Consider the following 22,949-nt stretch of genomic DNA (forward strand, 5'->3'; position numbering starts at 1 on the left):
GATGTGGAGACCCTCCCTGTGCACAGAAGAGGGGCAGGGTCCCCACCTCACATCATAGGGTCTCATCCTGGCATCCATGCAAGCTGGGCAGCTGCTGAAGCAGCCTTTCAAAAATGTCACCTGGGCATCCCAATCCTTACTAGTTTCACAGGAGATCCAATGTAGAGCCGGGGCATCCCTTGACAATTTTGCTGAGGGAGGCCCAGACCTCTTGCTCTGAAGGGAAAAGTTAAATGTGCACTGACAGGGAGCTGTGGAGAATGACCAGTGCTTTTCAGGGCACGTGTCTGTGCATGTGTGTGTTTGTGTTTTTATGACTGTGTGTTTTCAGAAGCTTCAGCATTTTCCAGTGAATCAAAATACAGAGAAAAGGTAAACTGATAGGGGCAACAGGGTTGGCAAAAATGAGGGGAGGGAGAGGGAGGGTTCTGGGCTCTCACCCCGCCCTGGCCACATGACCAGGGAGGTTATCTTGCCCCAGGAGGAGGCTCAGCACACATCGCACCAGTCTGGACAGAGGTGCCTGGGAGCCTTACTGGACCTCGAGCTCTTCTCTCAGAGGGAGGGACAGAGCAGGCAGCAGTCACCATGGAGTTCCCTGCAGCCTCTGCCCACAGAGGACTTGTTCCCTGGCTGGCGCTCCTGCTGGCTGGTAAGGAGGGGACACCTCCTGGGAATGGAAGGGAGGTTGGGAGTGGGAGAGTGGCCAAGATCTCCTGGGGAGGACAGCACTCTGGGAGGGGAGGAAGGACTTCTCTTTGGACCTGAGTGAAAGCACAGGGGCGCAGAATAGGATGAGAGAAGGGGCTCAGCAACAGGAAACCTTATGATGTGGAAGTGGTGAGGGGCAGGAAAACCTCAGTTGTGGTTCATTTGCTAAGTTATTCATCTTAGAGTATTGAATTTTGAAAACTGACCACATTAATAAAAATTTACTCCAGGTGATACCAGAAACATTTAACAAGGGGTGCTAAACATTGTCCCCACCACCAATTGCAAATATGGGAAAATACAACATGGCATGTGGTCAAGCCTGGGAACACTCATTCATGCACCCACAGGTGTTTGCAGCCTTTTCCAGGCACTGGGGGTATAAGATCACAAAATCCACTGCCCTCATGCAGCTCACACTATACGTGGAGAAAACAGAGGAGAAGAGATCTACTTGTGACATCAGGTTCCCACAAGTGGCCTGAAGGGCACTGAGTGGGGACAGGTCAGAGAGTGAAGACAGAGGGTCTTTAGAGGACGTGGTCAGGGAAGGTATTCCAGGAAGGGCGCTGAGTGTCAACAGGGATCTGAGGGCAGTAAGGAGGACAGCATCACAGATAGCACGGAAAGAGAATTCAAAACAAAAAGCATAGGTTCTGAGGTGCTGAAGCAACGGTGGCCATGTTGCTGACCTTAACCAAGGAGATGCACACATGAAATCACACGAAGACCAAGGCTGAGAGATGAAGAGAAATGCCTCATCTCTCTATCCCAATACATAGATAAAAATACTGATCAATTTCTCTCTCCCTTCTCGTCTTCCTCTTAGCCTTCTGGATCCCGCCCACCACTGGGCGATTTGGTATTGTCACAACCAGTGTTGCTGAAGGGCAGGATGTGATTCTACGTACCATCGATACTCCTCCTGAAGTTTCAGGCTATCTGTGGTACAGGGGACTAGAGATTAAGTTCTCTAATTTAATTGGGGTTATTGCATGGCACTTAAGTGGACAAGTAAAAGGGCCTAAATACACTGGTCGAGAGATAGCAAAACTTGACGGATCCCTGACCATAAGAAAAGTCACTCCGAGGGACCAAGGAAACTACATCGCAGTAGCCGTCCTTCCAAAATCAAGAGTAACAGGATTTGGACGACTCAATGTATACCGTGAGTGATTGCTCTCTGACCTGTAGGTGTCGGGTGGGGTGAACTCTACTTCACACACAGGATTTCCAGCCCTGGACTCTATCCATCCCCCCTGCATCGTGTCCCAGGCTGGGTTTGGGCATTTAGTGCAGGACACACCCAGTGGAGACAATCTTCCTAAGGTCAGAGTTCCCTTCCCAGATTTCAGCCCCACAGACGTTCACCACAGAGAAAAGGACCAATCTGATGGGAGTGAGTCAGCAGAGGGAGACCAGTCTCAGTCCAGGTCCCTGGGCCCCTTTCCCTGATCAAGACCGTGAGATAGACCCTGCAGGGCTCTGTAAGGACCTGGCCTGAGGGGCTCCCTGGGTTCTTCACAGAGAAGCTCAACTGGGCAGCCCCTCTCCAGGCCCAAGTCACAATATCCTGACTCCAGAGACCCTGGTGAGTCTGTGTCTGGTTGGGTTATGCCTCTGGGAAGGGCTGAGTGAGAGCAACAGTTTCCCATGTGCCAGAGTCACAAGGCTCTTGAGCTGGTCACCAGTTGGGGCTCAACCCTATGAGCCAAGAATGGTCAGAGATGGAGCCTGGTTCTTCTCCTGAGACTGTGTGTGGAGAGCACAACTGGACAAGCTCCACAGATTATTAGCTGACTGTTCTGGGGGACTTAGGAGAGTCCAGGGAAAGGTTAGTGTCCCAAGGGAGGAGCAGGAGTAAAGATTCCCCTGGCAGTTGCTCATCCACCCGGGATCAGCCCAAGGGATTCTCTCATGAAGTCCATCAATAACAAATGCCTCTTATTTGAGCAGTTTTCCTTCCCAATGTTTATGTGAGGTACCGTGAATATTTTATGATCAGTACAATGTCAGCTTAGCAGTCAAATATTCATTTTACCTCACTGAGGGGAAAGTGAGGCACAGGGAGATACAGTCCCTAAGCAGAGTCAAACAGACCATGAGAAATTGATCTGAGTCACTTGAGGTCTATCTGCAGCCATAGCCCCATCTTTTCTTCCAATCCCAGTGGCCTTATTAGATGTCTTTGGCTCCCTAGATCATTCATTGGTTCATATCTTTCCTTCTTAGTGGTCTTCAGTTCAGAGGGTTAGATTTGGTCTGCTGAGTGATGGCAAAATTAGAATTAATTAATTTTTATTGTGGAACCAAATTATCCTCATAACAATCAGAGTCAGGGCTGAGATCTTTGGGGCAGGAGCATGGCCCCAGGTCTCAAGCCCACACTCAATCATTCTCACCCTCTATTTCTTCACAGGACCAGTGAGTGTGCCCACACTCCTAGCCAGCAGCACCACAGTCACAGAGAATGAGGATGCTGTGGTCATGACTTGCTACACAGATGTGAGCTCCACCGACTGGTTATTCAATGCTACGTGTCTGCGACTCAGGGAGAGTATGAAGCTGTCCGAGGACCACAGAACCCTCACCATAGACCCTGTCAGGAGAGAGGATGCTGGGAACTACCAGTGTAGTCTCCAACCCCGTCAGTTCCGCTGAAAGTGAACCTGTAGAGTTACATGTCCAGTACTAGTGATCTGGCTCCACTCCCCTATGTTGTTAAACTAAAGAAAAAAATAAAAAATAAAAGAGTACCTATTAGATTTGTTGTGGTGGTGGAAATTGCTTAATAGACTTGCTATGAATCAATAAATACTAAAAAATGTGAGCTGGCATGTCATTATTGTTGATGTAAGGTAACATAACACATTGGATCCCATCTCTGGTTGGTCCCATTTGGACCATCTCCGCAATGGAGGAGTCACCATGTGCTTCACAGTAGGGGCAGTCATTGTGTGATGACTGGCGGGAGTAAGAGATAAGCTCACAGGAATCTGAGCTCTCTCTCCTGTTTCCAGGGAAACATGTGGAGGGTGCCTGGACACTGGTGATGATGTGAATACACAAGAGAACACATATGTGATATGTCTTCCCCCAAATTACTAATGCCCTCTGGAGTATTCTTTTGGTTATGGCAATAGACTTATTTGCATAAGTTCAGTAGCACCCTGTCCTCTTTGTTGATAGAATAGAATTGGAAATGTTGGCAATAAAACCAAGAATTTAGCAAATGTCCTAGTTCAAACTGATGCCCATAGAATTATAAACGACCTCACCTTTCATGGAGCTAATTTTGATCTGATGAAGACTTGTAATCTGTGTGAGAGGAGGGCATCCACCAAAGCTAGAGCAACTGCAGGTGAAGTGTGAGGGTGAAGCCACCTAACCTTAAGAGACTGTTAACTCTCCCATCTCAGGTTTCATTGAAAAACCTGCATTAGAGCAAACTATAAGGTGAATGTCAGTTCCTCTGCACTTAGGTCATTAATCAGGGCATATTGAATGAGGCCAGCCATATATGTGATAACATCAAAATATTCTTCTTCCTTGGAGATGATGTTTGATCAAAGGGAAGGTGACTGTAGAGACAAATGTAATGTGTCCATGGAAAACTCCAGAAGCACAGCCTTCTGGGAGATCAGATGCTATCTCTGCTAAGTCTCTCAGCTATTTTGCATCTATTTACAAATGGCTGGGAACTTGGACTTCTTTATAAATTGCAGGAACTGATGGCGATGCAAACTGGGTGTTGGCTGAAAGGATGTAGCTGTGTTTCCCTCCGCAGTGCAGAAAGTGTTATGCACCAGAGGCCTCATTATTCCCTCAGAGTCTCTAACCTTTCTTCCTGACTAGGCCTCCTACTGCTATTTTTTAAGAGCATTTCCTTTAGAAATGTAACTACAATTTGTAATTGCAGATTCTTTCTCTGTCCTTTTGAAATATACCTAAGTCTCCTTAAAAGCTTCTTGCCTCCTGGCTGGAGTGACTCAGTGGTTGAGCATCACCCCAGGAACCAGGAGGTCATGGTTCAATTCCCAGGCAGGGCACATACCTGGGTTTCAGCCTTGATCTCCAATAGGGCTTTGCAGGAAGCAGCCAATCAATGATTCCCCTTAATCATTGATGTTTCTATGTCTCTCCCCTTCTTTCTTTCTCTCTCTTAAATCAATAAAAGTGTATTTTTGTTGACTGATGGATAGCCTCTGGCAGACACAGCTAATTCTTTACGTGTGGGAGGGGGCTGTGATAGTGTGACCTTAAAACCTGACTTCCAGTGGCAACTCTTTAACTCCCATTTCTCTAGCCATTTAATAATTTTATAAGCCCCTAATTCTTTGTGCGAAAGCCTTTTCTACACAAATGTTTATGAAAAGTTTATCTGAGACCCTGTCTCTCCTTACAAGTTAAACTCCACGAGTGAGAGCCCACGTATTTCCTGCTCTCTGTGGCATTCCCAGGGCCTAGCCCTGACCTGAAACACCACAGATACTCAGTAAACAGTCATTCAATGGATTCGGGAAACCATATAATGGAAGCCTGTCACCCTGTGTGACACTTGCAGTCATATCATGTTCCTTATCCATCTGAAGGCTTGGTGTCAGCGTGGGAGGAGGCCACAGCCCCTTTTTACATGGGGATGTCCCAGGGCCAGGTGTTTACCCCACTTACAGTCAGGAAAGGGGGACAGGAACCTCCTAAGAGTGAGGGATCAGATCACTCTGATTTCATTGCCAGGAAATCATAACTCTCCCCACCCCTCATCTCTTCAGGGCCAGGAAAGCAGCCCATGTTCTTCCTTTTATCACAGATCCCTGACCTGGCAGACATTGTGGATTTGCCATCCCAGGTACAGTTTCTACCAAGGCAGGAGGGTGCTCACCCTCACCCGAAGGAAATAAGGGGATTATTCCCTGTCCCCAAGAGTCCCTGGTCTGGATACAGCAGCCTGTGGCCCCTAACGACATCTCACAAATCCCACGGTGTCCCAGGGAAAAAGGGGAACTTCCTCAGCAGGATGGGAAAGGAGAACCCAGGATCTGGGGTTGCTTTCATCTCAGAGGTGCTGAGGGTCCCACAGGGGCCTCCCCTCCCCTAACAGAGGAACCCACAGAGTCCCCTGGTTGACACTCCATGTGGAGCTGTTCCAGAACCTGGGCCCTGTGGGGAGGCCTAGAGCAGATGACAGGGACACAGGGGACTGGATGCAACATCCCCATGCTGTGATGGGAAACACAGAGGGCATCTTGGGGATCAACCATCCAGGCCAGAACCCTTTCCCAAAGGAGCCCTCACCTGGCCCTGGCTTTGAAAACCTGGAAAGCACATCCTCCTGAAACAGCATATCCACGAGAGCAGGCAGCTCTCTGGACATTGGACTCATAATACTGTGGACAAAGCCAGTCCTCTCACCGGGCCCAGACTGCCCTGGAATGCAGTCAGGAGGTATGAGACACACAGGGTTGGGACCTGGATGGCTGGCTCTTAGTCTAGAGGTCAGAGATCACCTCTGTCCAGGGCTCACAGTGAGCTCCCACCTTCTGGAACCTGGTAAGCATTCCAAGAGCAGGACCTGACATTGCCTGCAAGTCTCCTTTTGCCTTCTAGGGGGCGATATTGAGACGCACCTACAAAACAGAAATCTACAGGAACTGGGCTTTGGCTAATCAGGTGCAGAAGGAGACCTATTTCCATTCCCTGACTATAATAGATTTTTCTGTGCCCCTACGTCATGCCTGCGCTGTCCCACCTGCTCTTTCCAGAAACTGGGAATGAAAAAGGGGCTGTGCAAGAAACCTGATAAGCCCAGTGGGCCCCATGGCAGGCCTGACAAGCTCAGCGATGCAGTGTGGTCTGATCACAAATACCTAACTGGGCAGGTGATGGCAGGTAGTCATTTCACAGGTCTACAGCTTCCTTAGAAAATGTCAGACTTTCCCTTAAGTGAGCCCTTTTTCTGTTCTGATGCATCATGGATAACATACCTTTGACATCACATACCTCTAACAAATTTTCTTTGCTAGATCCATTGAAGGCAGAGCCTGTGGGGTCAGAATACAAGACCACAGAGCGTTCATTTTGCCTGGTTCCCTGCACAGCCTCTATATGTGCTGTAAATGTTAACTATCCTGGACCCTCCAATTATAAAATTAATACGTGTTTCACCATTTGGCTTTTTATTTATTTCTATAGATCTCCCTGCTATAATTTCCCTCACTTTCCAATAGATTTCATGCAACGTTTTTCATCTTCTCCTTTGAATATAATGTAAAAAATAAGCAACAAAACTGCTGTTCTTCTCAGGATTTGAGATCTTGCTTGCAGTCATATGACATCAATTCAGCTGAAATACTCATAACAATCCTCTACAGGTTTGGACATTTCTTACCTTGAGAAGCTGTAGGGGCAGCTGCATTTTCTGGGATCTCTATGTTGCTCCCCAACTCATAATTGGAATCACACATGGGCAAGACTAGGTGACCTCAAGAAAGTCCCCCAGGAAGAGGACAGAGGATGCCCAAATAGTCAGAGAGGTCATGGACAGGGTCAACCAAGAAAGAAAGGGAGGTTCTCCTTGAAAACATTCCCCAAGGCGTTGGAGCCCACAGCCACCTGAACTCCCACCATAGTCCTTGCTTCACACTTTACCCTTCATACCTGGAAACTGCATGTCCTTCTGAGCCCCGAGATGATGGGGTCTCTGTCTCTGGAAACAATGGCCAGTCTGGTGACAACCTGAGATAGAGGGAGGATCCCCTCTGCAGTCATCACCTAGCATGACCCCTTCTCACCGCCAGTCACCTCTGTGGCCTCCCTGCTGGGAGGAAATCCCATCTTCCCAGCACATTTGAAAACACGGGGAAAACCTGGTGCCCAGCTGGGTTTCTGTGTCACAGCCAGAAATAATCAACAGTTTGGGGCCTGTGGGGCTCTCTGTGTGGTGCTGACAGACCCAAGACAAAGATGAAGCAGAGACCAATGCTGGCGTGAGGCAGTCAATCCTCTCAGGAGGACATGTGCCGCCATCAGCCTTGCTGTTGCAAATGTGCTTCACTTGCCAGTAAGCCCCTCCTCCTCTGATACCTTGTCAGATGCAGAGTCCCTGGTCCACTGCACACCTGCAGTCAGAATCTGCATTTTAAGAGGATCTGGAGACCCTCCCTGTGCACAAGAGAGGGGCAGGGCCCCCCACCCTCACATCATAGGGTCTCATCTTCGGGTCTATGTAAGTTGGGCAGCTACTGAAGCAGCCTTTCTAAAATGTTACCAGGGCATCCCAATGTTTACAAATTTCACAGGTGAGCCAATGTAGAGCTGGGGCATTCCTGTGATAATTTTCCTGAGGGGCGTCCCAGAACTCTTGTTCTGAAAGGAAAAGTTAAATGTGCACTGACAGGGAGCTGTGGAGAATCACCAGGAACTGGACGTCCCAGGCCAGTGCTTTTCTGGGCATGTGTCTGTGCATGGGTGTGTTTGTGTTTGTATGTGTGTGTGTTGTCAAAGGCTTAAGCAGTTTCCAGGAACCAAAATACAGAGAAAACTGAAAGGGGCAACAGGGTTGGCAAAAATGAGGGTAGGGAGAGGAAGGTCCTGGGCTCTGACCCCGCCCTGAACCACATGACCAGGGAGGTTATCTTGCCCCAGGAGGAGGCTCAGCACACAGGAAGGAGGGACAGCACATCCCACCAGTCTGGACAGAGGTGCCTGGGAGCCTTACTGGACCTCGAGCTCTTCTCTCAGAGGGAGGGACAGAGCAGGCAGCAGTCACCATGGAGTTCCCTGAAGCCTCTGCCCACAGAGGACTTGTCCCCTGGCTGGCGCTCCTGCTGGCTGGTAAGGAGGGCACAATCCCTGGGAATGGAAGGGAGGTTGGGAGTCAGAGAGTGGCCAAGATCTCCTGGGGAGGACAGCACTCTGGGAGGGGAGGAAGGGCTTCTCTTTGGACCTGAGTGGAAGGACAGGAGCGCAGAGTAGGATGAGAGAGGGGGCTCAGCAACAGGAAAATATCATGATGTGGAAGTGGTGAGGGGCAGGAAAATCTCAATTGCGGTTCACTTGCTAAGTTATTCATCACAGAGTATTGAATTTTGACAACTGACCACAGTAATAATTTATTTCAGGTGATAGCAGAAACATTTTAACCAGGGGCACTAAATATTGTCTCCACCACCAACTACAAATATGGGAAAATACAACATGGGACGTGGTCAAGCATAGGAACACTCATTCATGCACCCACAGGTGTTTGCAGGCTATTGCAGGCACTGGGGGGCCACAAGATCACAAGCTGCCCACATGCAGCTCACACTATATGGGGAGAAAAGAGACGAGATGAGATCTACTTGTGCCATCAGGTACCCACAAGTGCCCTGAAGGGCACAGAGTGGGGTCAGGTCAGAGTGAAGATAGAGCATCTTTAGAGGATGTGGTCAGGGAAGGTCTTCCAAGAAGGCCGTTGAGTGTAAACAGGATCTGAGCACAGTATGGAGGACAGCACACAGACAACTGGGAAAGAGAATTCAAAACAAAAAGCATAGGTTCTGAGGTGCTGAAGCCATGGTGGCCATGTTGCTGACCTTGAACAAGGAGATGCACACACGAACTCACACTGGGACCAAGGCTGAGAGATCAAGAGAAATGCCTCATATCTTCATCCCAATATATAGATCAAAATACTGATCAATTTCTCTCTTCCCTTCTAGTCATTCTCTTAGCCTTCTGGATCCCGCCCACCACTGCGCAATTTGCTATTGTCTCTAGGAAAGCTGCTGAAGGGCAGGATGTGATTCTACGTACCCGCAATAGGCCTACGGATGTTGCAGGCTTTATTTGGTACAGGGGACTAGAGATTAAGTTCTCTAATTTAATTGGGGTTATTGCATGGCACTTAAGTGGACAAGTAAAAGGGCCCAAATACACTGGTCGAGAGACAGCAAAACTTGAAGGATCCCTGATCATAAGAAAAGTCACTCCGAGGGACACAGGAATCTACACTGTAATAGCAGTCCTTCAAAATTCACAAAGAGAAATAGGATTTGGACGGCTCAATGTGTACCGTGAGTGATTGCTCTCTGACCTGTAGGTGTTGGGAGGGGTGAATTCTACTTCACACACAGGACTGCCAGCCCTGGACTCTCCTCCATCCCCCTCTGCATCATGTCCCAGGCTGGATTTGGGCATTTAGTGCAGGACACACACAGTGGAGACAAACTTCCTAATGTCAGAGTTTCCTTCCCAGATTCCAGCCCCACAAACATTCACCACAGAGAGAAGGACCAATTTGATGGGAGTGAGTCAGAAAAGGGAGACCAGTCTCAGTCCAGGCCCCTGGGCCACTTTCCCTGATCATGTCCCTGAGATAGACCCTGCAGGGCTCTGTAAGGACCTGGCCTGAGGGGCTCCCTGGGTTCTTCACAGAGAAGCTCAGCTTGGGCAGCCCCTCTCCAGGCCCCTGTTACAATGTCCTGCCTCCAGAGACCCTGGTGAGCCTGTGCCTGGTTGGGTTTTTCCTCCTGGGAAGGGCTGAGTGAGAGCAACAGTTTCCCATGAGCCAGAGTCACAAGGCTCTTGAGCTGGTCACCAGTTGGGGCTCAACCCTAAGAGCCACATCTGGGAAGAAATGGAGCCTGGTCCTTCACCTTAGACTGTGGGTGGAAAGCACAACTGGACAAGCTCCACAGATTATTAGCTGACTGTTCTGGGGGACTTAGGAGAGTCCAGAGAAAGGTTAGTGTCCCAAGGGAGGAGCAGGAGTAAAGATTCCCCTGGCAGCTGCTCATCCACCAGGGATCAGCCCAGAAGATTCTCTCGTGAAGTCTCTTATTTGAGCAGTTTTCCTTCCCAATGTTTATGTCAGATACTGTGAATATTTTATGATTAGTACATTGGCAAACTGGCAGTCAAATGTTCATTTTACTTCCTTGAGGGGAAAGTGAGGCACAGGGAGATACAGTCCCTAAGCAGAATCACGAAGACCATTAGGAATTGATCTGAGTCACTTGAGGTCTATCTGCAGCCATAGCCCCTTCTTTTCTTCCAATCCCAATGGCCTTATTAGATGTCTTTGGACCCCAAGGGCAATCAATGGTTCATATCCTTCCTTCTTAGGAGTCTTCACTCAGAGGGGTAGATTTGGTCTGGTGAGTGATGGCAAATTTAGAATTAATTAATTTTTACTGTGGAAGCAAAATACTCTCATAACAATCAGAGTCAGGGCTGAGATCTTTGGGGCAGGAGCATGGCCCCAGGTCTCAAGCCCACACTCAATCATTCTCACCTTCTATTTCTTCACAGCACCAGTGACTGAGCCCACACTCCTAGCCAGCAACACCACAGTCACAGAGAATGAGGATGAGGTGGTCATAACTGGTTACACAGATGCTGAACTCCACCAACTGGTTATTCAATGCTACAAGTCTGTGAATCAGGAAGAGGATGAAGCTGTCCAAGGACCAGAGAACCCTCACCATAGACCCTGTCAGGAGAGAGGACGCTGGGAACTACCAGTGTAAAGTCTCCAACCCCGTCAGCTCCATTGAAAGTGTGCCTGTAGAGTTAGATGTCGAGTACTAGTGATCCTCCTCCCTTCCCCTAATTTCTTAAACTAAAAAAAAAAAAAAAAAAGTACCTATTAGATTTCTTGTGGTGGTTGAAGTTGCATAGAAGACTTGCTTTGAATCAATAAATACTAAAAAATATATACTGATGTTCTCACTCTTGTTGACGTAAGGTAACATTCCACATTGAATCCCATCTCTGGTTGGTCCCATTTGGACCATCTCTACAATGGAGGGGACACCATGTGCTTCACAGTAGGGGCAGTCATTGTGTGATGAAGAGCAGGAGTAAGAGATAAGCTGACAGGAATCTGAGCTCTCTCCTGTTTCCAGGGAAACATGTGGAGGGTGCCTGGACACTGGGGATGATGGGAATAGACAGGAGAACACATATGTGAGATGTCTTCCCCCAAATTACTACTGCCCTCTGGAATATTCTTTCGTTATGGCAATAGACTTATTTGCATAAGTTCAGTAGCACCCTGTCCTCTTTGTTGATAGAATAGAATTGGAAACATTGGTAATACAAGCAAGGCTTAGCAAATGTCCTAGTTCAAACGGATATCCAGAGAATTATAAAACAACCTCAACTTTTATGCTGCTAAATTTGACCTAATGAAGACTTGTAATCTGCTTGAGAGGAAGTCATCACCCAAAACTAGAGAGACTGCAGGTGAAGTGTGAGGGTGAGGCCGCCTAACCTCAAGAGGCTGTTAAATCTCCCATCTCAGGTTTCATTGAAAAACCTGCATTAGAGCAAACTATAAGGTGAATGTCAGTTCCTCTGCACTTAGGTCATTCATTAGGCCAAATTGAATGACACCTGCCATATATGTGATAGGATCATAATACTCTTCTTCCTTGGAGATGACGTTTGATCAAAGGGAAGGTGACTGTAGAGAGAAATGTAATGTCTCCATGGAAAACAGAAGCACAGCCTTCTGGGAGATCAGATGCTATCTCTGTTCAGTCTCTCAGCTACTTTGCATCTATTTATAAATGGCTGGGGACTTGCATTTCATTATAAATTGCGGGAACTGATGGCGATGCAAACTGAGTCTTGCCTGAAAGGATGTAGTTGTGTTTCCCTCGTCTGTGCAGAAAGTAGCTGTGTTATGAACCAGAGAGAGATCTCATTCCCTCAGAGTCTCTAACCTTTCTTCCTGACTAGGCCTCTTAACTCTATTTTTTTAGAGCATTTTCTTTAGAAATGTAACTGCAATTTTTAATTGTAAATTCTTTGTCTTTTTGAAATATACCCCAAGTCTCCTTAAAAGCTTCTTTTTATAATTATTTTTTACAGGTATGGGGAGTATTTTACTTAATTTTTCATTTTATTTATTGTTTAAAGTATTACATATAGTAGTACATATATCTCCTCTTTTTTCCCCCATTGACCTTCCCCCAGCCTCCTCTACCCCCTGTCACATGCCCTCATTCCACCCCCCCACCAGTATCTTTTGTCCATAGGTTGTGCTTATATGCATGCATACAAGTCCTTTGGTTGATCTCTTTCTCCCCCTCCCCAACAATCCCCAACCTCCCTGCTGTGATTTGACAGTCTATTTGGTGCTTTACTGCCTCTGTATCTATCTTTTTTTCATCAGGTTATAATGTTCTTTATTTTCCATAAATGAGCGAGATCATGTGGTATTTTTCTTTCATTGCCTGGCTCATTTCACTTAGCATAATGCTCTTCAGGTCCATCTATGCTGCTGCAAATGGTAAGAATTATTCTTTTTTATAGCAGCGTAGTATTTCATTGTGTAGATGTACCATAGTTTTCTAATCCACTCACCTGCTGATGGACATTTAGGCTGTTTCCAAATCATAGCTATGGTGAATTGTGCTGCTATGAATATAGAGGTGCATATACCCTTTCTGATTGGTGTTTCTAGTTTCTTGAGATATATTCCTAGAAATGGGATTACTGGGTCAAATGGCAGTTTCATTTTTAGTTTTTTGAGGAAACTCCATACTGTTCTCCACAGTGGCTGCACCAGTCTGCATTCCCACCAGCAGTGCAGGAGGGTTCCTTTTTCTCCACATCCTCGCCAGCACTTGTCGTTTGTTGATTTGTTGTTGATTGCCATGCTGACAGGTGTGAGATGGTACTGCATTGTCATTTTGATTTGCATCTCTCGCATAATTAGTGACTTTGAGCATGTTTTCATATGTCTCTTGGTCTTCCTTCTGTCTTCTTTTGAAAAGATTCTATTTAGGTCCCTTGCCCATTTTTTATTGGATAATTTATCTTCCTTTTATTAAGTTGTATAAGTTGCCTATAGATGTTGGAGATTAAACCTTTAAAAGTGATAAAATTTGCAAATATGTTCTCCTATACAGTGGGGTTTCTTGTTGTTTTGTTGATGGTTTCTTTTACTGTGCAAATGCTTTTTATTTTTATGTAGTCCCATTTTTTTATTTTCTGTTTAGTTTCCATTGTCCTAAGAGTGGTATTGGTGAAGAAATTGTTTTGGCATATGTCTGAGATTTCTCTGCTTGAGGATTCCTCTAGTATTTTTATGATTTCCTGTCTTATGTTTAAGTCCTGTATCCATTTTGAGTTTATTTTTGTGTATGGTGTAAGTTGGTGATCTAGTTTCATTTTTTTGCATGTATTTGTCCAATATTCCCAACACCATTTATTGAAGAGACTGTCTTGACTCCATTGTATGTTCATGCCTCCTTTGTCAAATATTAATTGAGCAGAGTGGTTTGGATTGATATCTGTGTTGTTTTATTCTATTCCATTGGTCTATATGTACTTCTTGTGCCAGTACCATGCTGTTTTGAGAACAGTGGCCATATAATACAGCTTGAAATCTGGTATTGAGATCCCACCTACTTTGTTCTTCTTTTCAGGATTGCTGTGGCTATGCAGGGTCTTTTTTTATTCCAGATGAATTTTTGGAGCGTTCTTACTAGATCTGTGAAATATGCCATTGGTATTTTAATGGAGAGTGCATTGAATCTATAGATTGTTTTGGGTAGTATGGACATTTTAATGATGTTGGTTCTACCAATCCATGAACATGGTATGTTCTTCCATCTGTTTACACCTCCCTCTATCTCTTTTTTCACTGTCCTATAGTTTTCCGCTTATAGGTCTTTTACCTCCTTAGTTAAGTTTATTCCTAGGTATCTTAATTTTTTTGGTGCGATGGTAAATGAGATTGCTTTTTTAGTCTCTCTTTCTGTAAGTTCACTATTGGTGTATAAAAATACCATAGGTTTCTTGGCGTTAATTTTGTATCCTGCTACATTGCCGAATTCATTTATTAAGTCTAATAGTTTTTTTTTTTTATGAAGTCTTTTGGGTTTTTTATGTACAATATCATGTCATCTGCAAATAAGGACAGTTTTACTTCTTCTTTTCCAATTTGCATGCCTTTTATTTCTTCTTCTTTTCTAATTGCAACGGCCAATACTTCCAGTAATTTGTCAAACAGGAGTGGTGAGAGTAGGCTTCCCTGTGTTGTTCCTGTTCTTACAGGTAATCTTTTTAGATTTGCCCATTGAATATGATGTTGGATATGGGTTTATCATATATGGCTTTTATTAAGTTGAGGTATGATCCTTCTATTCCCACCTTGCTGAGAGTTTTTATCAAGAAAGTTTGTTGGATTTTGTCAAATGCTTTTTCTGCATCAATTGATTTGACTATGTGACTTTTATCTCTCAATTTGTTTATGTGATGTATCACATTTATTGATTTATGGATATTGTACCATCCTTGCATCCCTGGGATAAATCCTACTTGGTCATGGTGTATGATCTTTCTGATGTACTGCTGGATCCGATTTGCTAGAATTTTGTTGAGGATTTTGGCATCTATGTTCATGAGGAATATTGGCCTGTAATTCTCTTTCATTGCATTGTATTTATCTTGTTTTGGTGTTAGCGTGATGCTGGCTTCATAGAATGAGCTTGGAAGTGTTCCTTCCTCTTGAATTTTTTATAATAGTCTGAATAGGGTTGGTTTTAGTTCTTCCTTGAATGTTTGGTAAAACTCCCCTGTGAAGCAGTCTGGCCCTGGGCTTTTGTTTGCTGGAAGCTTTTTTGATGCCTGCTTCAATTTCTTCCATAGTTATTGGCCTGAGATGTTTAGATTCTTCCTGATTGAGTTTTGGAAGGTTATATTTTTCAAGGAATATGTCCATTTCCTCCGGGTTGTCCAGTTTATTGGAATAGAGTTGTTCATAGTATTTTTTAACAATCCTTTGCATTTCAGTGGGGTCTGTTGTTATTTCTCCTCTTTCATTTCTGATTTTGTTGATTTGGGTCCTCTCTCTTTGCTTCTTGGTGAGCCTGGCTAGAGGTTCATCAATCTTGTTTATCCTTTCAAAGAACCAGCTCTCGGTTTTGTTGGTCTTTTGTATTGTTTGTTTGGTCTCTATATCGTTTATCTCTGCTTTGATCTTTATTATTTCCTTCCTTCTGCTTACACTGGGCTTTCTTTGTTGCTCTCTTTCTAACCCTTTGAGTTGTAGGGTTAGGTCATTTATTACTGTTGTTTCTTGTTTTTTGCAGTAGGCTTGTAGAGCTATGAACTTCCCTGTCAAGACTGCTTTCACTGTGTCTCATAGATTTTGGATTGTTGTGTTTCATAGTCATATGTTGCCATGATATTTTTTTATTTCTTCTTAGATCTCTCTGGTAACTCAGTAATTGTTTAATAGCATGCTATTTAGTCTCCATGTGTTTGATTTTTTTAATGTTTTTATTGTAGTTGATTTCTAGTTTTATGCCATTGTGATCTGAGAAGATGCTTGATATGATTTCTATCTTCTTAAATTTGAAGAGACTTTGCCTGTGATCCAATATATGGTCTATCGTTGAAAATGACCCATGAGCACTTGAGAAGAATGTGTATTCTGTGGCTTTGGGGAGAAATGTTCTGAAGGTGTCAATTAATTCCATCTGATCTAGTGAGTCTTTAGGATTGATGTTTCTTTGCTGATTTTTTGTTTAGAGGATTTGTACAATGGTGATAGTGGGGTATTAAAGTAACCTATTCTGACTATTGCTGTCAATCTCTCCCTTGATATTCTCCAGAAATTTTTTTATGTATTTGGGTGCTCCTGTATTGGGTGCATATATGTTTACCAGAGTTATTTCTTCTTGTTGGATTGCTCCCTTAAGTATTATGAAGTGGCCTTCCTTATCTTTTTTTATGTCATTCACTTTGAGACCTGTTTGTCAGATATAAGTATTGCTACCCCAGCTTTTTTTTCTTTTCTTTTCTTTTCCATTTGCCTGAAAATCTTTTTTCCATTCCTTCACCATCAGTCTGTGTGAGTCCTTTTTCCTGAGGTGGGTTTACTGTAGACAGCAGATATATGGGACATATTTTCTTATCCACTCAGCTACCCTATGTCTTTTGATTGGGGCATTTAATCCATTTATATGTAAAATTATTATTGATAAGTACTTGTTTGTCGCCATTTTTATTCATTACCCCTGTGTTCCTTCTTCGCTTTCTAATTCTTCTTTTACAGAAGACGCTTTAGCATTTCTTGCATTGGTGGTTTGGTGGTAATAAATTCCCTTAGTCCTTTTTTTGTCTGTGAAGCTCCTGATTTCACCCTCAATTTTGATTGGTAGCCTTGCTGGGTACAGTATTCTTGGATTCAGACCCTTTTTTTGCATGGCTTTGTATATTTCATTCCATTCCCTTCTGGCCTGATTGTTTCTGTTGAGAAATCAGTCGCTCGTCTGATGAGGGATTCTTTGTAGGTAACTTCCAGTCTCTCTCTGGCCACTTTTAACATTCTTACTTTGTCTTTGGTGTTTGCCACTTTAATTATAATGTGCCTTAGTGTTGGTCTTTTGGGGTTCATTTTGCTTGGGACTCTGTGAGCTTCTTGGATTTGTGTGGGTTTTTGCTTCCCTATATCAGGGAAGTATTCTGTCATTATTTCTTCAAACAAGTTTTCTATTCCTTGCTCAGTTTCCTCTCTTTCTGGCACCTCTATTATGTGGATGTTGTTTCGTTTTGTGTTATCACAAAGTTCCCTTAGGCTCTCCTCCTGTTTTTTAAGTGTTTTTTTTTTCTAGATGCTGTTCTGCTTGGGTATTTTTCGTATCTTGTCTTCTAGCTCACTGATGCGGTCCTCTGCTTCTAGTCTTCTGTTGATGCTTTCTATTGAGTTCTTTATAGCAGCGATGTCATTTTTAATTTCTTCTTGGTTCCTTTTCATTTCCTCTTGGTTCTTACAAATATTGTCGAATTTGTCCTTTATTCTTTTCAGCCACCTTATGACCATTTCTCTGAATTCTTTCTCTGACATATTGCTTGCCTCCACTTTGTTTACTTCCTCATCTGGTGATACTCCTTTTCTTTCATATGGGTTCTGTTTCTTTGTCTCCCGATGATCTCTCTCTTCTCTGGTTGTCTGGTTATATAGCTCTCTCTCTCCTTTCCCTAGGCGAAATCTGACCCTTCTGTGAGAAGGTGAAGAGCTCCTTATTTGTACTGCTTGAGATCCAGTGTTCCTGGGTTTGAGCTGGTCCCTGGGTTAGTACATTACATATTTTCAGAATCAACAAATGAATAATCACATCCTAAATGCAGAGCTGCCATAATATCACCATGACTGCAGGGGCCCTTATACACACATTTGCTTTTGTAAGTCACATCAGCATTCAAGCTGTAGCATTTTTTAACTTAATTAAGTTAAATATGAAAGTGCATGGGTGATATTTAGACCTGGTAGGCAATCCTCTGTGAGACTCCTGCCCTCAATTCCTCAACAATAGAGATGTGACTGGAGTACTTCAGGCTGGCAAGAAGCTCACATTCTAGTCAAAATTAGGGACATGTACAAACACAACAAAGGAACCACTTAAGCAGTGAGTAGTGATGGTGTAAACACTAATCTGACATGTGAGTCAGGGTCTCAGGACTCCTAGTTCTTCCTGGACAGCTATGGATGATGTGAGTGTGTCAAGTTGCTCTCCAAGAATGAAGACATTTTTTATAGCAGATTCCAATGTAGCTTTTAGTTTTTTTCTAATGAGAAGTCAAAAGTGGACACATTTAGATTGAAAGAGCAATGTTCCAGTATTTTTATGTTTTGTTTTGTTTTATTTTGTTTTGTTTAGTTTTGATAATGAGTTAGGTACTCAATGATTAGGTAACTAGGATTGAGCTTTTAGTTAGACTTTATACCTTACTAAGGGTCGTGGCTCTGCTGTGAAGGGAAACCAAGTGTTTACCCCAGATGTGCCTTTTAGGATATTGATATTGGTATCATTATTGTGGGTAAAAAGGTTTAGGAAATAAGTCTTGGATCTCCCCACTAAACTGCCTAGAATATGTTGAGATGGAGGACCAGCTCCAGGAGGGATATTCACATTTGCTTTGACATCTCCATGCCAATGGTTTCCTGCCTTTTGAAGCCTCAAACCACAACCCTCTGTCACATTAGCTTCAGAATGACATATAAGCCTCCACTACCCAATGCTTCCTTTGGTCTCTATTCTTATAGCTCCAGAATATTTGCTTATATATCAGACTTTGTACATTGTCTCCTGTTAATCTGTCTCTGTTATTTGATTTTTAGCCCAGACAGAGGAATTTAAAATATGAGAGGAAGATTACGCTTTGTTCCCATAGGTAACTTCCAGTCTATGATGCTATGATTTCTAATTAAAGAATAAAGATAACCTGGCAGGTTTGATAGGAAAGAATGCAGATGCGGCCTGGAGCCTGGAAACTATTCAGTGAAACAGGTTGCAGGGGGTATCTTGCTAGAGATAAGAGAAAGATCTTGTCTGCTAAGCACAAGATGGATAGATGTTTTCTGCTCTTAGGATAACATCACCGACCCAACCCCAAAATGGGTTGCAGAATGTTGGGTTGTCTGCATGAAGAAAGACCTCTAGGCCCCAATAACCAAAGACCCAGCCAGGATGGTGCCAGGGAGAAATAGGTCACATTATGAGTACTCAAAACCCATGACTCTGAACCCCATGTTATGACTTTTGCCCCTTAAAAGACCCTAAATATAAACCACTGTGAGTTCTGATCTTTGAGTATCAGCTGCCCCATTCCCCATCATTGGTACCTTTGAAATATATACTTTCTTTCCTTTCACAGCAACCTGGTGTCATTTTACTGCCTGTCTAGGCATTAGGAGAACAGATCCCACCTCAGGGTGGACAACAATATGAATAGACTTACAGGCGTGTACCTCCACTGCTCCTGGGATCAGAAACACTGCCTCAAGCCTCATTCTGTGAGAATATAGAGGAAGAAAATGGATGAATATGGACTCTGAAGGTGAGAGAGGGCTTAATGAGAAAGGGGAGTGAAAGTAAAGTCTTCTCAAACTCCCTGAGCACCTAATGCAGGACGATCACTAACAATATCATAATCACTTCTAGCATCATCCTGCCGGGTAGTTTTTATATGATCTGAAGGCTTCATTTTTTATTTTTTTTTTATCCCATCAACAACCAATTCTCCAATGGGGTGTCCAACAATTCATTTCAGTTCTGATACTAACTACCTGAAGTGGGTGCATACTCCACAGGTTCAAGGCTCAGTAACATAAACTGCCCCTCTTCAGATGCCATCACAAATGGGGTGCCCAGGTAACTCATATTTTTGTCTGGTCAACTCCAAATTTGAGGGTTCCCATGATCTTGGATTCGTGCTTTATAATTATCTAAAATAAACTCACAGAACTCACAGAACTTACTATTACTGGTTTATTGTAAAGTATAAAATTTAGAGACCCTCAGATCAAGGCATGGGGAGAGGTGTGAAACTTCCATATGTTCCCTGAGATCCCAGTCTTCCAGCATCAACACACAGCTTTCTGAACCCCATGTTCAGGGTTTTTATTGGAAGTATCCTTATGTTGGCATAATTGATTACATAATCAGCCATTTGTAATTATCTCTAGCTCCTCTCTCCTCCCAAGAGGTTAAGGGGTTGGGCTGTCTGAATGAAAAAGGGGCCACATACTCAACCTGATGAGCTCAAGAAAGGCCTGTGTGGGGGTCTTACAAACTCCAAAACTTGAAGTAACCCCACAGGATGGTCTGAAAATAAAACCTTCAAACTTAAAGTGAATCATGGTGGGTAGTCATGTGCTAGGCTGGTATCTTTCCTGACAAAGGTCAGTATTTACGTTAACTGAGCCCATCCATTGACTTTTTGCATCTACAATAACATACCTTTGGAATGTCAGGGTGATTTTTTTTTCCAAACCCCTCACAACTTCAGAGCAGAGACCACAAAACCCTTCATTGTTATTTTTATCATGTTAATTATTTACTTCTAACTATTCCTGTAAAACCAATATAAAAGAAGTATGTGTCTATTGGTTTTACTTTTTATCTTATCCCAGAGATTCTCACTATGCCTTGCTGTGTTTTCTACCACCTCTCTAATGTATGAGCAATGGATTTCATGATCTGTTCTATGCTTCCTTTCTTGATGGTAATTTATAAATAAGGTGCAAAACTGCTATTCTCTGGAGCATTTTCTCAATCCCTTCAGATTTTGCTTTCAAGTAATTGCTATCAGTTTTTCCTTAAAAACCCATAATAATAATTCTCTACAGTTTTAAACATTTCTTATGTTGACATTATTTGGGATAGTGTGTCAGAATTTCAGAGAAGCCCTCCCAGAACTCAGACCTATGCTAGTTAGCAGCAGTGGTCCATTGTATCACATGGCTCCTCTTGGTGAGTTTGAGTCAGTTTTTCTTACAATCCCTGACCTTCCTCTTTTAAGCAAAGAGGTCTAAATTTATTAGAGGGTTTTTCAAAAGTCCTTTTTAAAAATTTATTTGATATGTGACTAATAATTAAGGGGTGAGAGTACCCAAACAAGATATAAGAGTTGACAACCCAGGACAAGAGAAAAATGGGTGGTTAATTTTATTTTTTAAATATGTTTTTATTGATTTTAGATAGAGATGAAGGAAGAGGGAAAGATAGAAACATCAATGCATCCCCATGGATCGGCTACTTCTTGCATGCCCCCTGCTAGGGATAGATTCTGAAACCTGGGCATGTGCCCTGACTGGGAATCCAACCAGGACTCTTGGTACATGGCTCAATACTCAATCACTGAGCCTCACTGCTAGGTGGTGGTTGGTTTTTAATTTTGACTTTCAATTGAAATTGCTTTGTGAGAGTCAGAACAAAACATTTTTTAAAATATATATTTTATTGATTTTTACAGAGAGGAAGGGAGAGGGATAGAGAGTCAGAAACATCGATGAAAGAGAAACATCGATCAGCTGCCTCCTGCATACTCCCCACTGGGCACGTGCCTGCAACCAAGGTACATGCCCTTGACCGTAATCAAACCTGGGACTCTTCAGTCCACAAGCACTGGCCTTTTGTGGGCAGATGCTTGGCTGGATGTAGGAGCTGAGGGAGCGCAGTGTGAGCAGTGGAGAGCGAGAAGGACTAAGTGATGCTGTTGAGGTTGGACCCTGAGGGGCTGTGGGTGCTGCTCAGGTCAGGTCAGCATGAGGGCCTGTGCTGGGGGGTGGGGGCTGGCTGAGAGGGGGTCAATGGGGGGAAAAGGCAACATATGTAATACTTTCAACAATAAAGAATTTTTAAAAAAAGAGTGAGGGACATGTTAATTATTTTCATTGTAAGAAATTCTCTGGTGCATACATTAGCAAAACTTAATTACATACACTAGCAAAACTTAATTAATTGCATGTTTTCAATATGTTAATTTTATTATATGTCAACTAAAACTCAATAAATATGTTAGATTTATATATACACATGAAATATTTTTTAAAGTGTAAGTTGAATAAAAAAATACAAAACTCAAAAAAATACCCATGACCTTTTCTTGCACATTTATCTGCTAGTCCACCAGAGGGCGGCAGAGCTAGTCAAAAGCTGGGAGCCTCCCCAGGTGCCTGCTCTGCAGGCAGCTCTTACCCGACATCCCCTGTCCTTCAAGGGGCACAGGGCCAATCATGCTTCAGATCTCAGCCAGATGATCACTTAATCAGTTCTCTCTGGGATCTCCAGACCAGCTGAGACTCAAGTACATGCTCTGGATGCACCAGAACTTTCCATTCATGGACCTTCTCTCGATTATAACTGTATTCTTAGTGCTATGATTTACCTGAGAGCCTGTCTCTCCTTATAAGGTAAACTCCATGAGTGCCATGTAGGTTTTGTTTTCTGTGGAGTTCACAGATGCTCAGTAAATACTCATGAAATGGATGAGGGAAACCACACAGTGGAAGTTTGGCACCCAGTGTGACACTTGCAGTCAGATCATGTTCCTTATCCACACGAAGGCCTTGCTGTAGGCCTGGGAGGAGGCCACAGCCCCTTTGTGCATGGGGATGTCCCAGGTCAGGTCTTTAACCCACTTACAGTCAGAAAGGGGGACAGGCACCTCCTAACAATGAGAGGCCAGAACCCCCTTCATTCCCAGAAAATCACAGTCCTCACCACCCACACCTTGTGAGTGACGTCTCATCTCTTCAGGGCCTGGAGCTCTTCCTCTTATCACAGATCCCTGACCTGGCAGACATTCTGGATTCTCCATCCCAGGTAGAATCCCCTCAAGGGAATTAGGGGATGACTCCCCATCCCCAAGGTCCCTGGTGTGGATACAGCTGCCTGTGGCCCCTAAAGACATCTCACCAGCCCAGGGTGTCCTGAGGAACAAGGGGAACT

General features: G+C 43.9%; 1 protein-coding gene across 1 annotated transcript; it reads left to right on the forward strand.

Moving 5' to 3' along the window:
- Positions 1-588: 588 nt before the first annotated feature.
- Positions 589-3,372, forward strand: LOC103304638 (carcinoembryonic antigen-related cell adhesion molecule 21-like). The gene is made up of 3 exons (XM_054713485.1): positions 589-652; positions 1,541-1,879; positions 3,131-3,372. Exons 1-3 carry the CDS (start codon positions 589-591, stop codon positions 3,370-3,372), a joined length of 645 nt encoding a protein of 214 aa, XP_054569460.1.
- The last annotated feature ends 19,577 nt before the right edge of the window (positions 3,373-22,949 follow it).

Source organism: Eptesicus fuscus, unplaced genomic scaffold (assembly GCF_027574615.1).
Source record: "Eptesicus fuscus isolate TK198812 unplaced genomic scaffold, DD_ASM_mEF_20220401 scaffold_65, whole genome shotgun sequence".
NCBI classification, from domain to species: domain Eukaryota; kingdom Metazoa; phylum Chordata; class Mammalia; order Chiroptera; family Vespertilionidae; genus Eptesicus; species Eptesicus fuscus.

What these genes read in the sequence shown, in the direction of transcription:
- LOC103304638 (XM_054713485.1), top strand. Translation starts at nt 589, where the DNA reads ATGGAGTTCCCTGCAGCCTCTGCCCACAGAGGACTTGTTCCCTGGCTG. An exon ending in GCTGGCGCTCCTGCTGGCTG is followed by an intron (nt 653 to 1,540) that starts GTAAGGAGGGGA and finishes TCTTCCTCTTAG; the next exon opens with CCTTCTGGATCCCGCCCACC. An exon ending in TGGACGACTCAATGTATACC is followed by an intron (nt 1,880 to 3,130) that starts GTGAGTGATTGC and finishes ATTTCTTCACAG; the next exon opens with GACCAGTGAGTGTGCCCACA.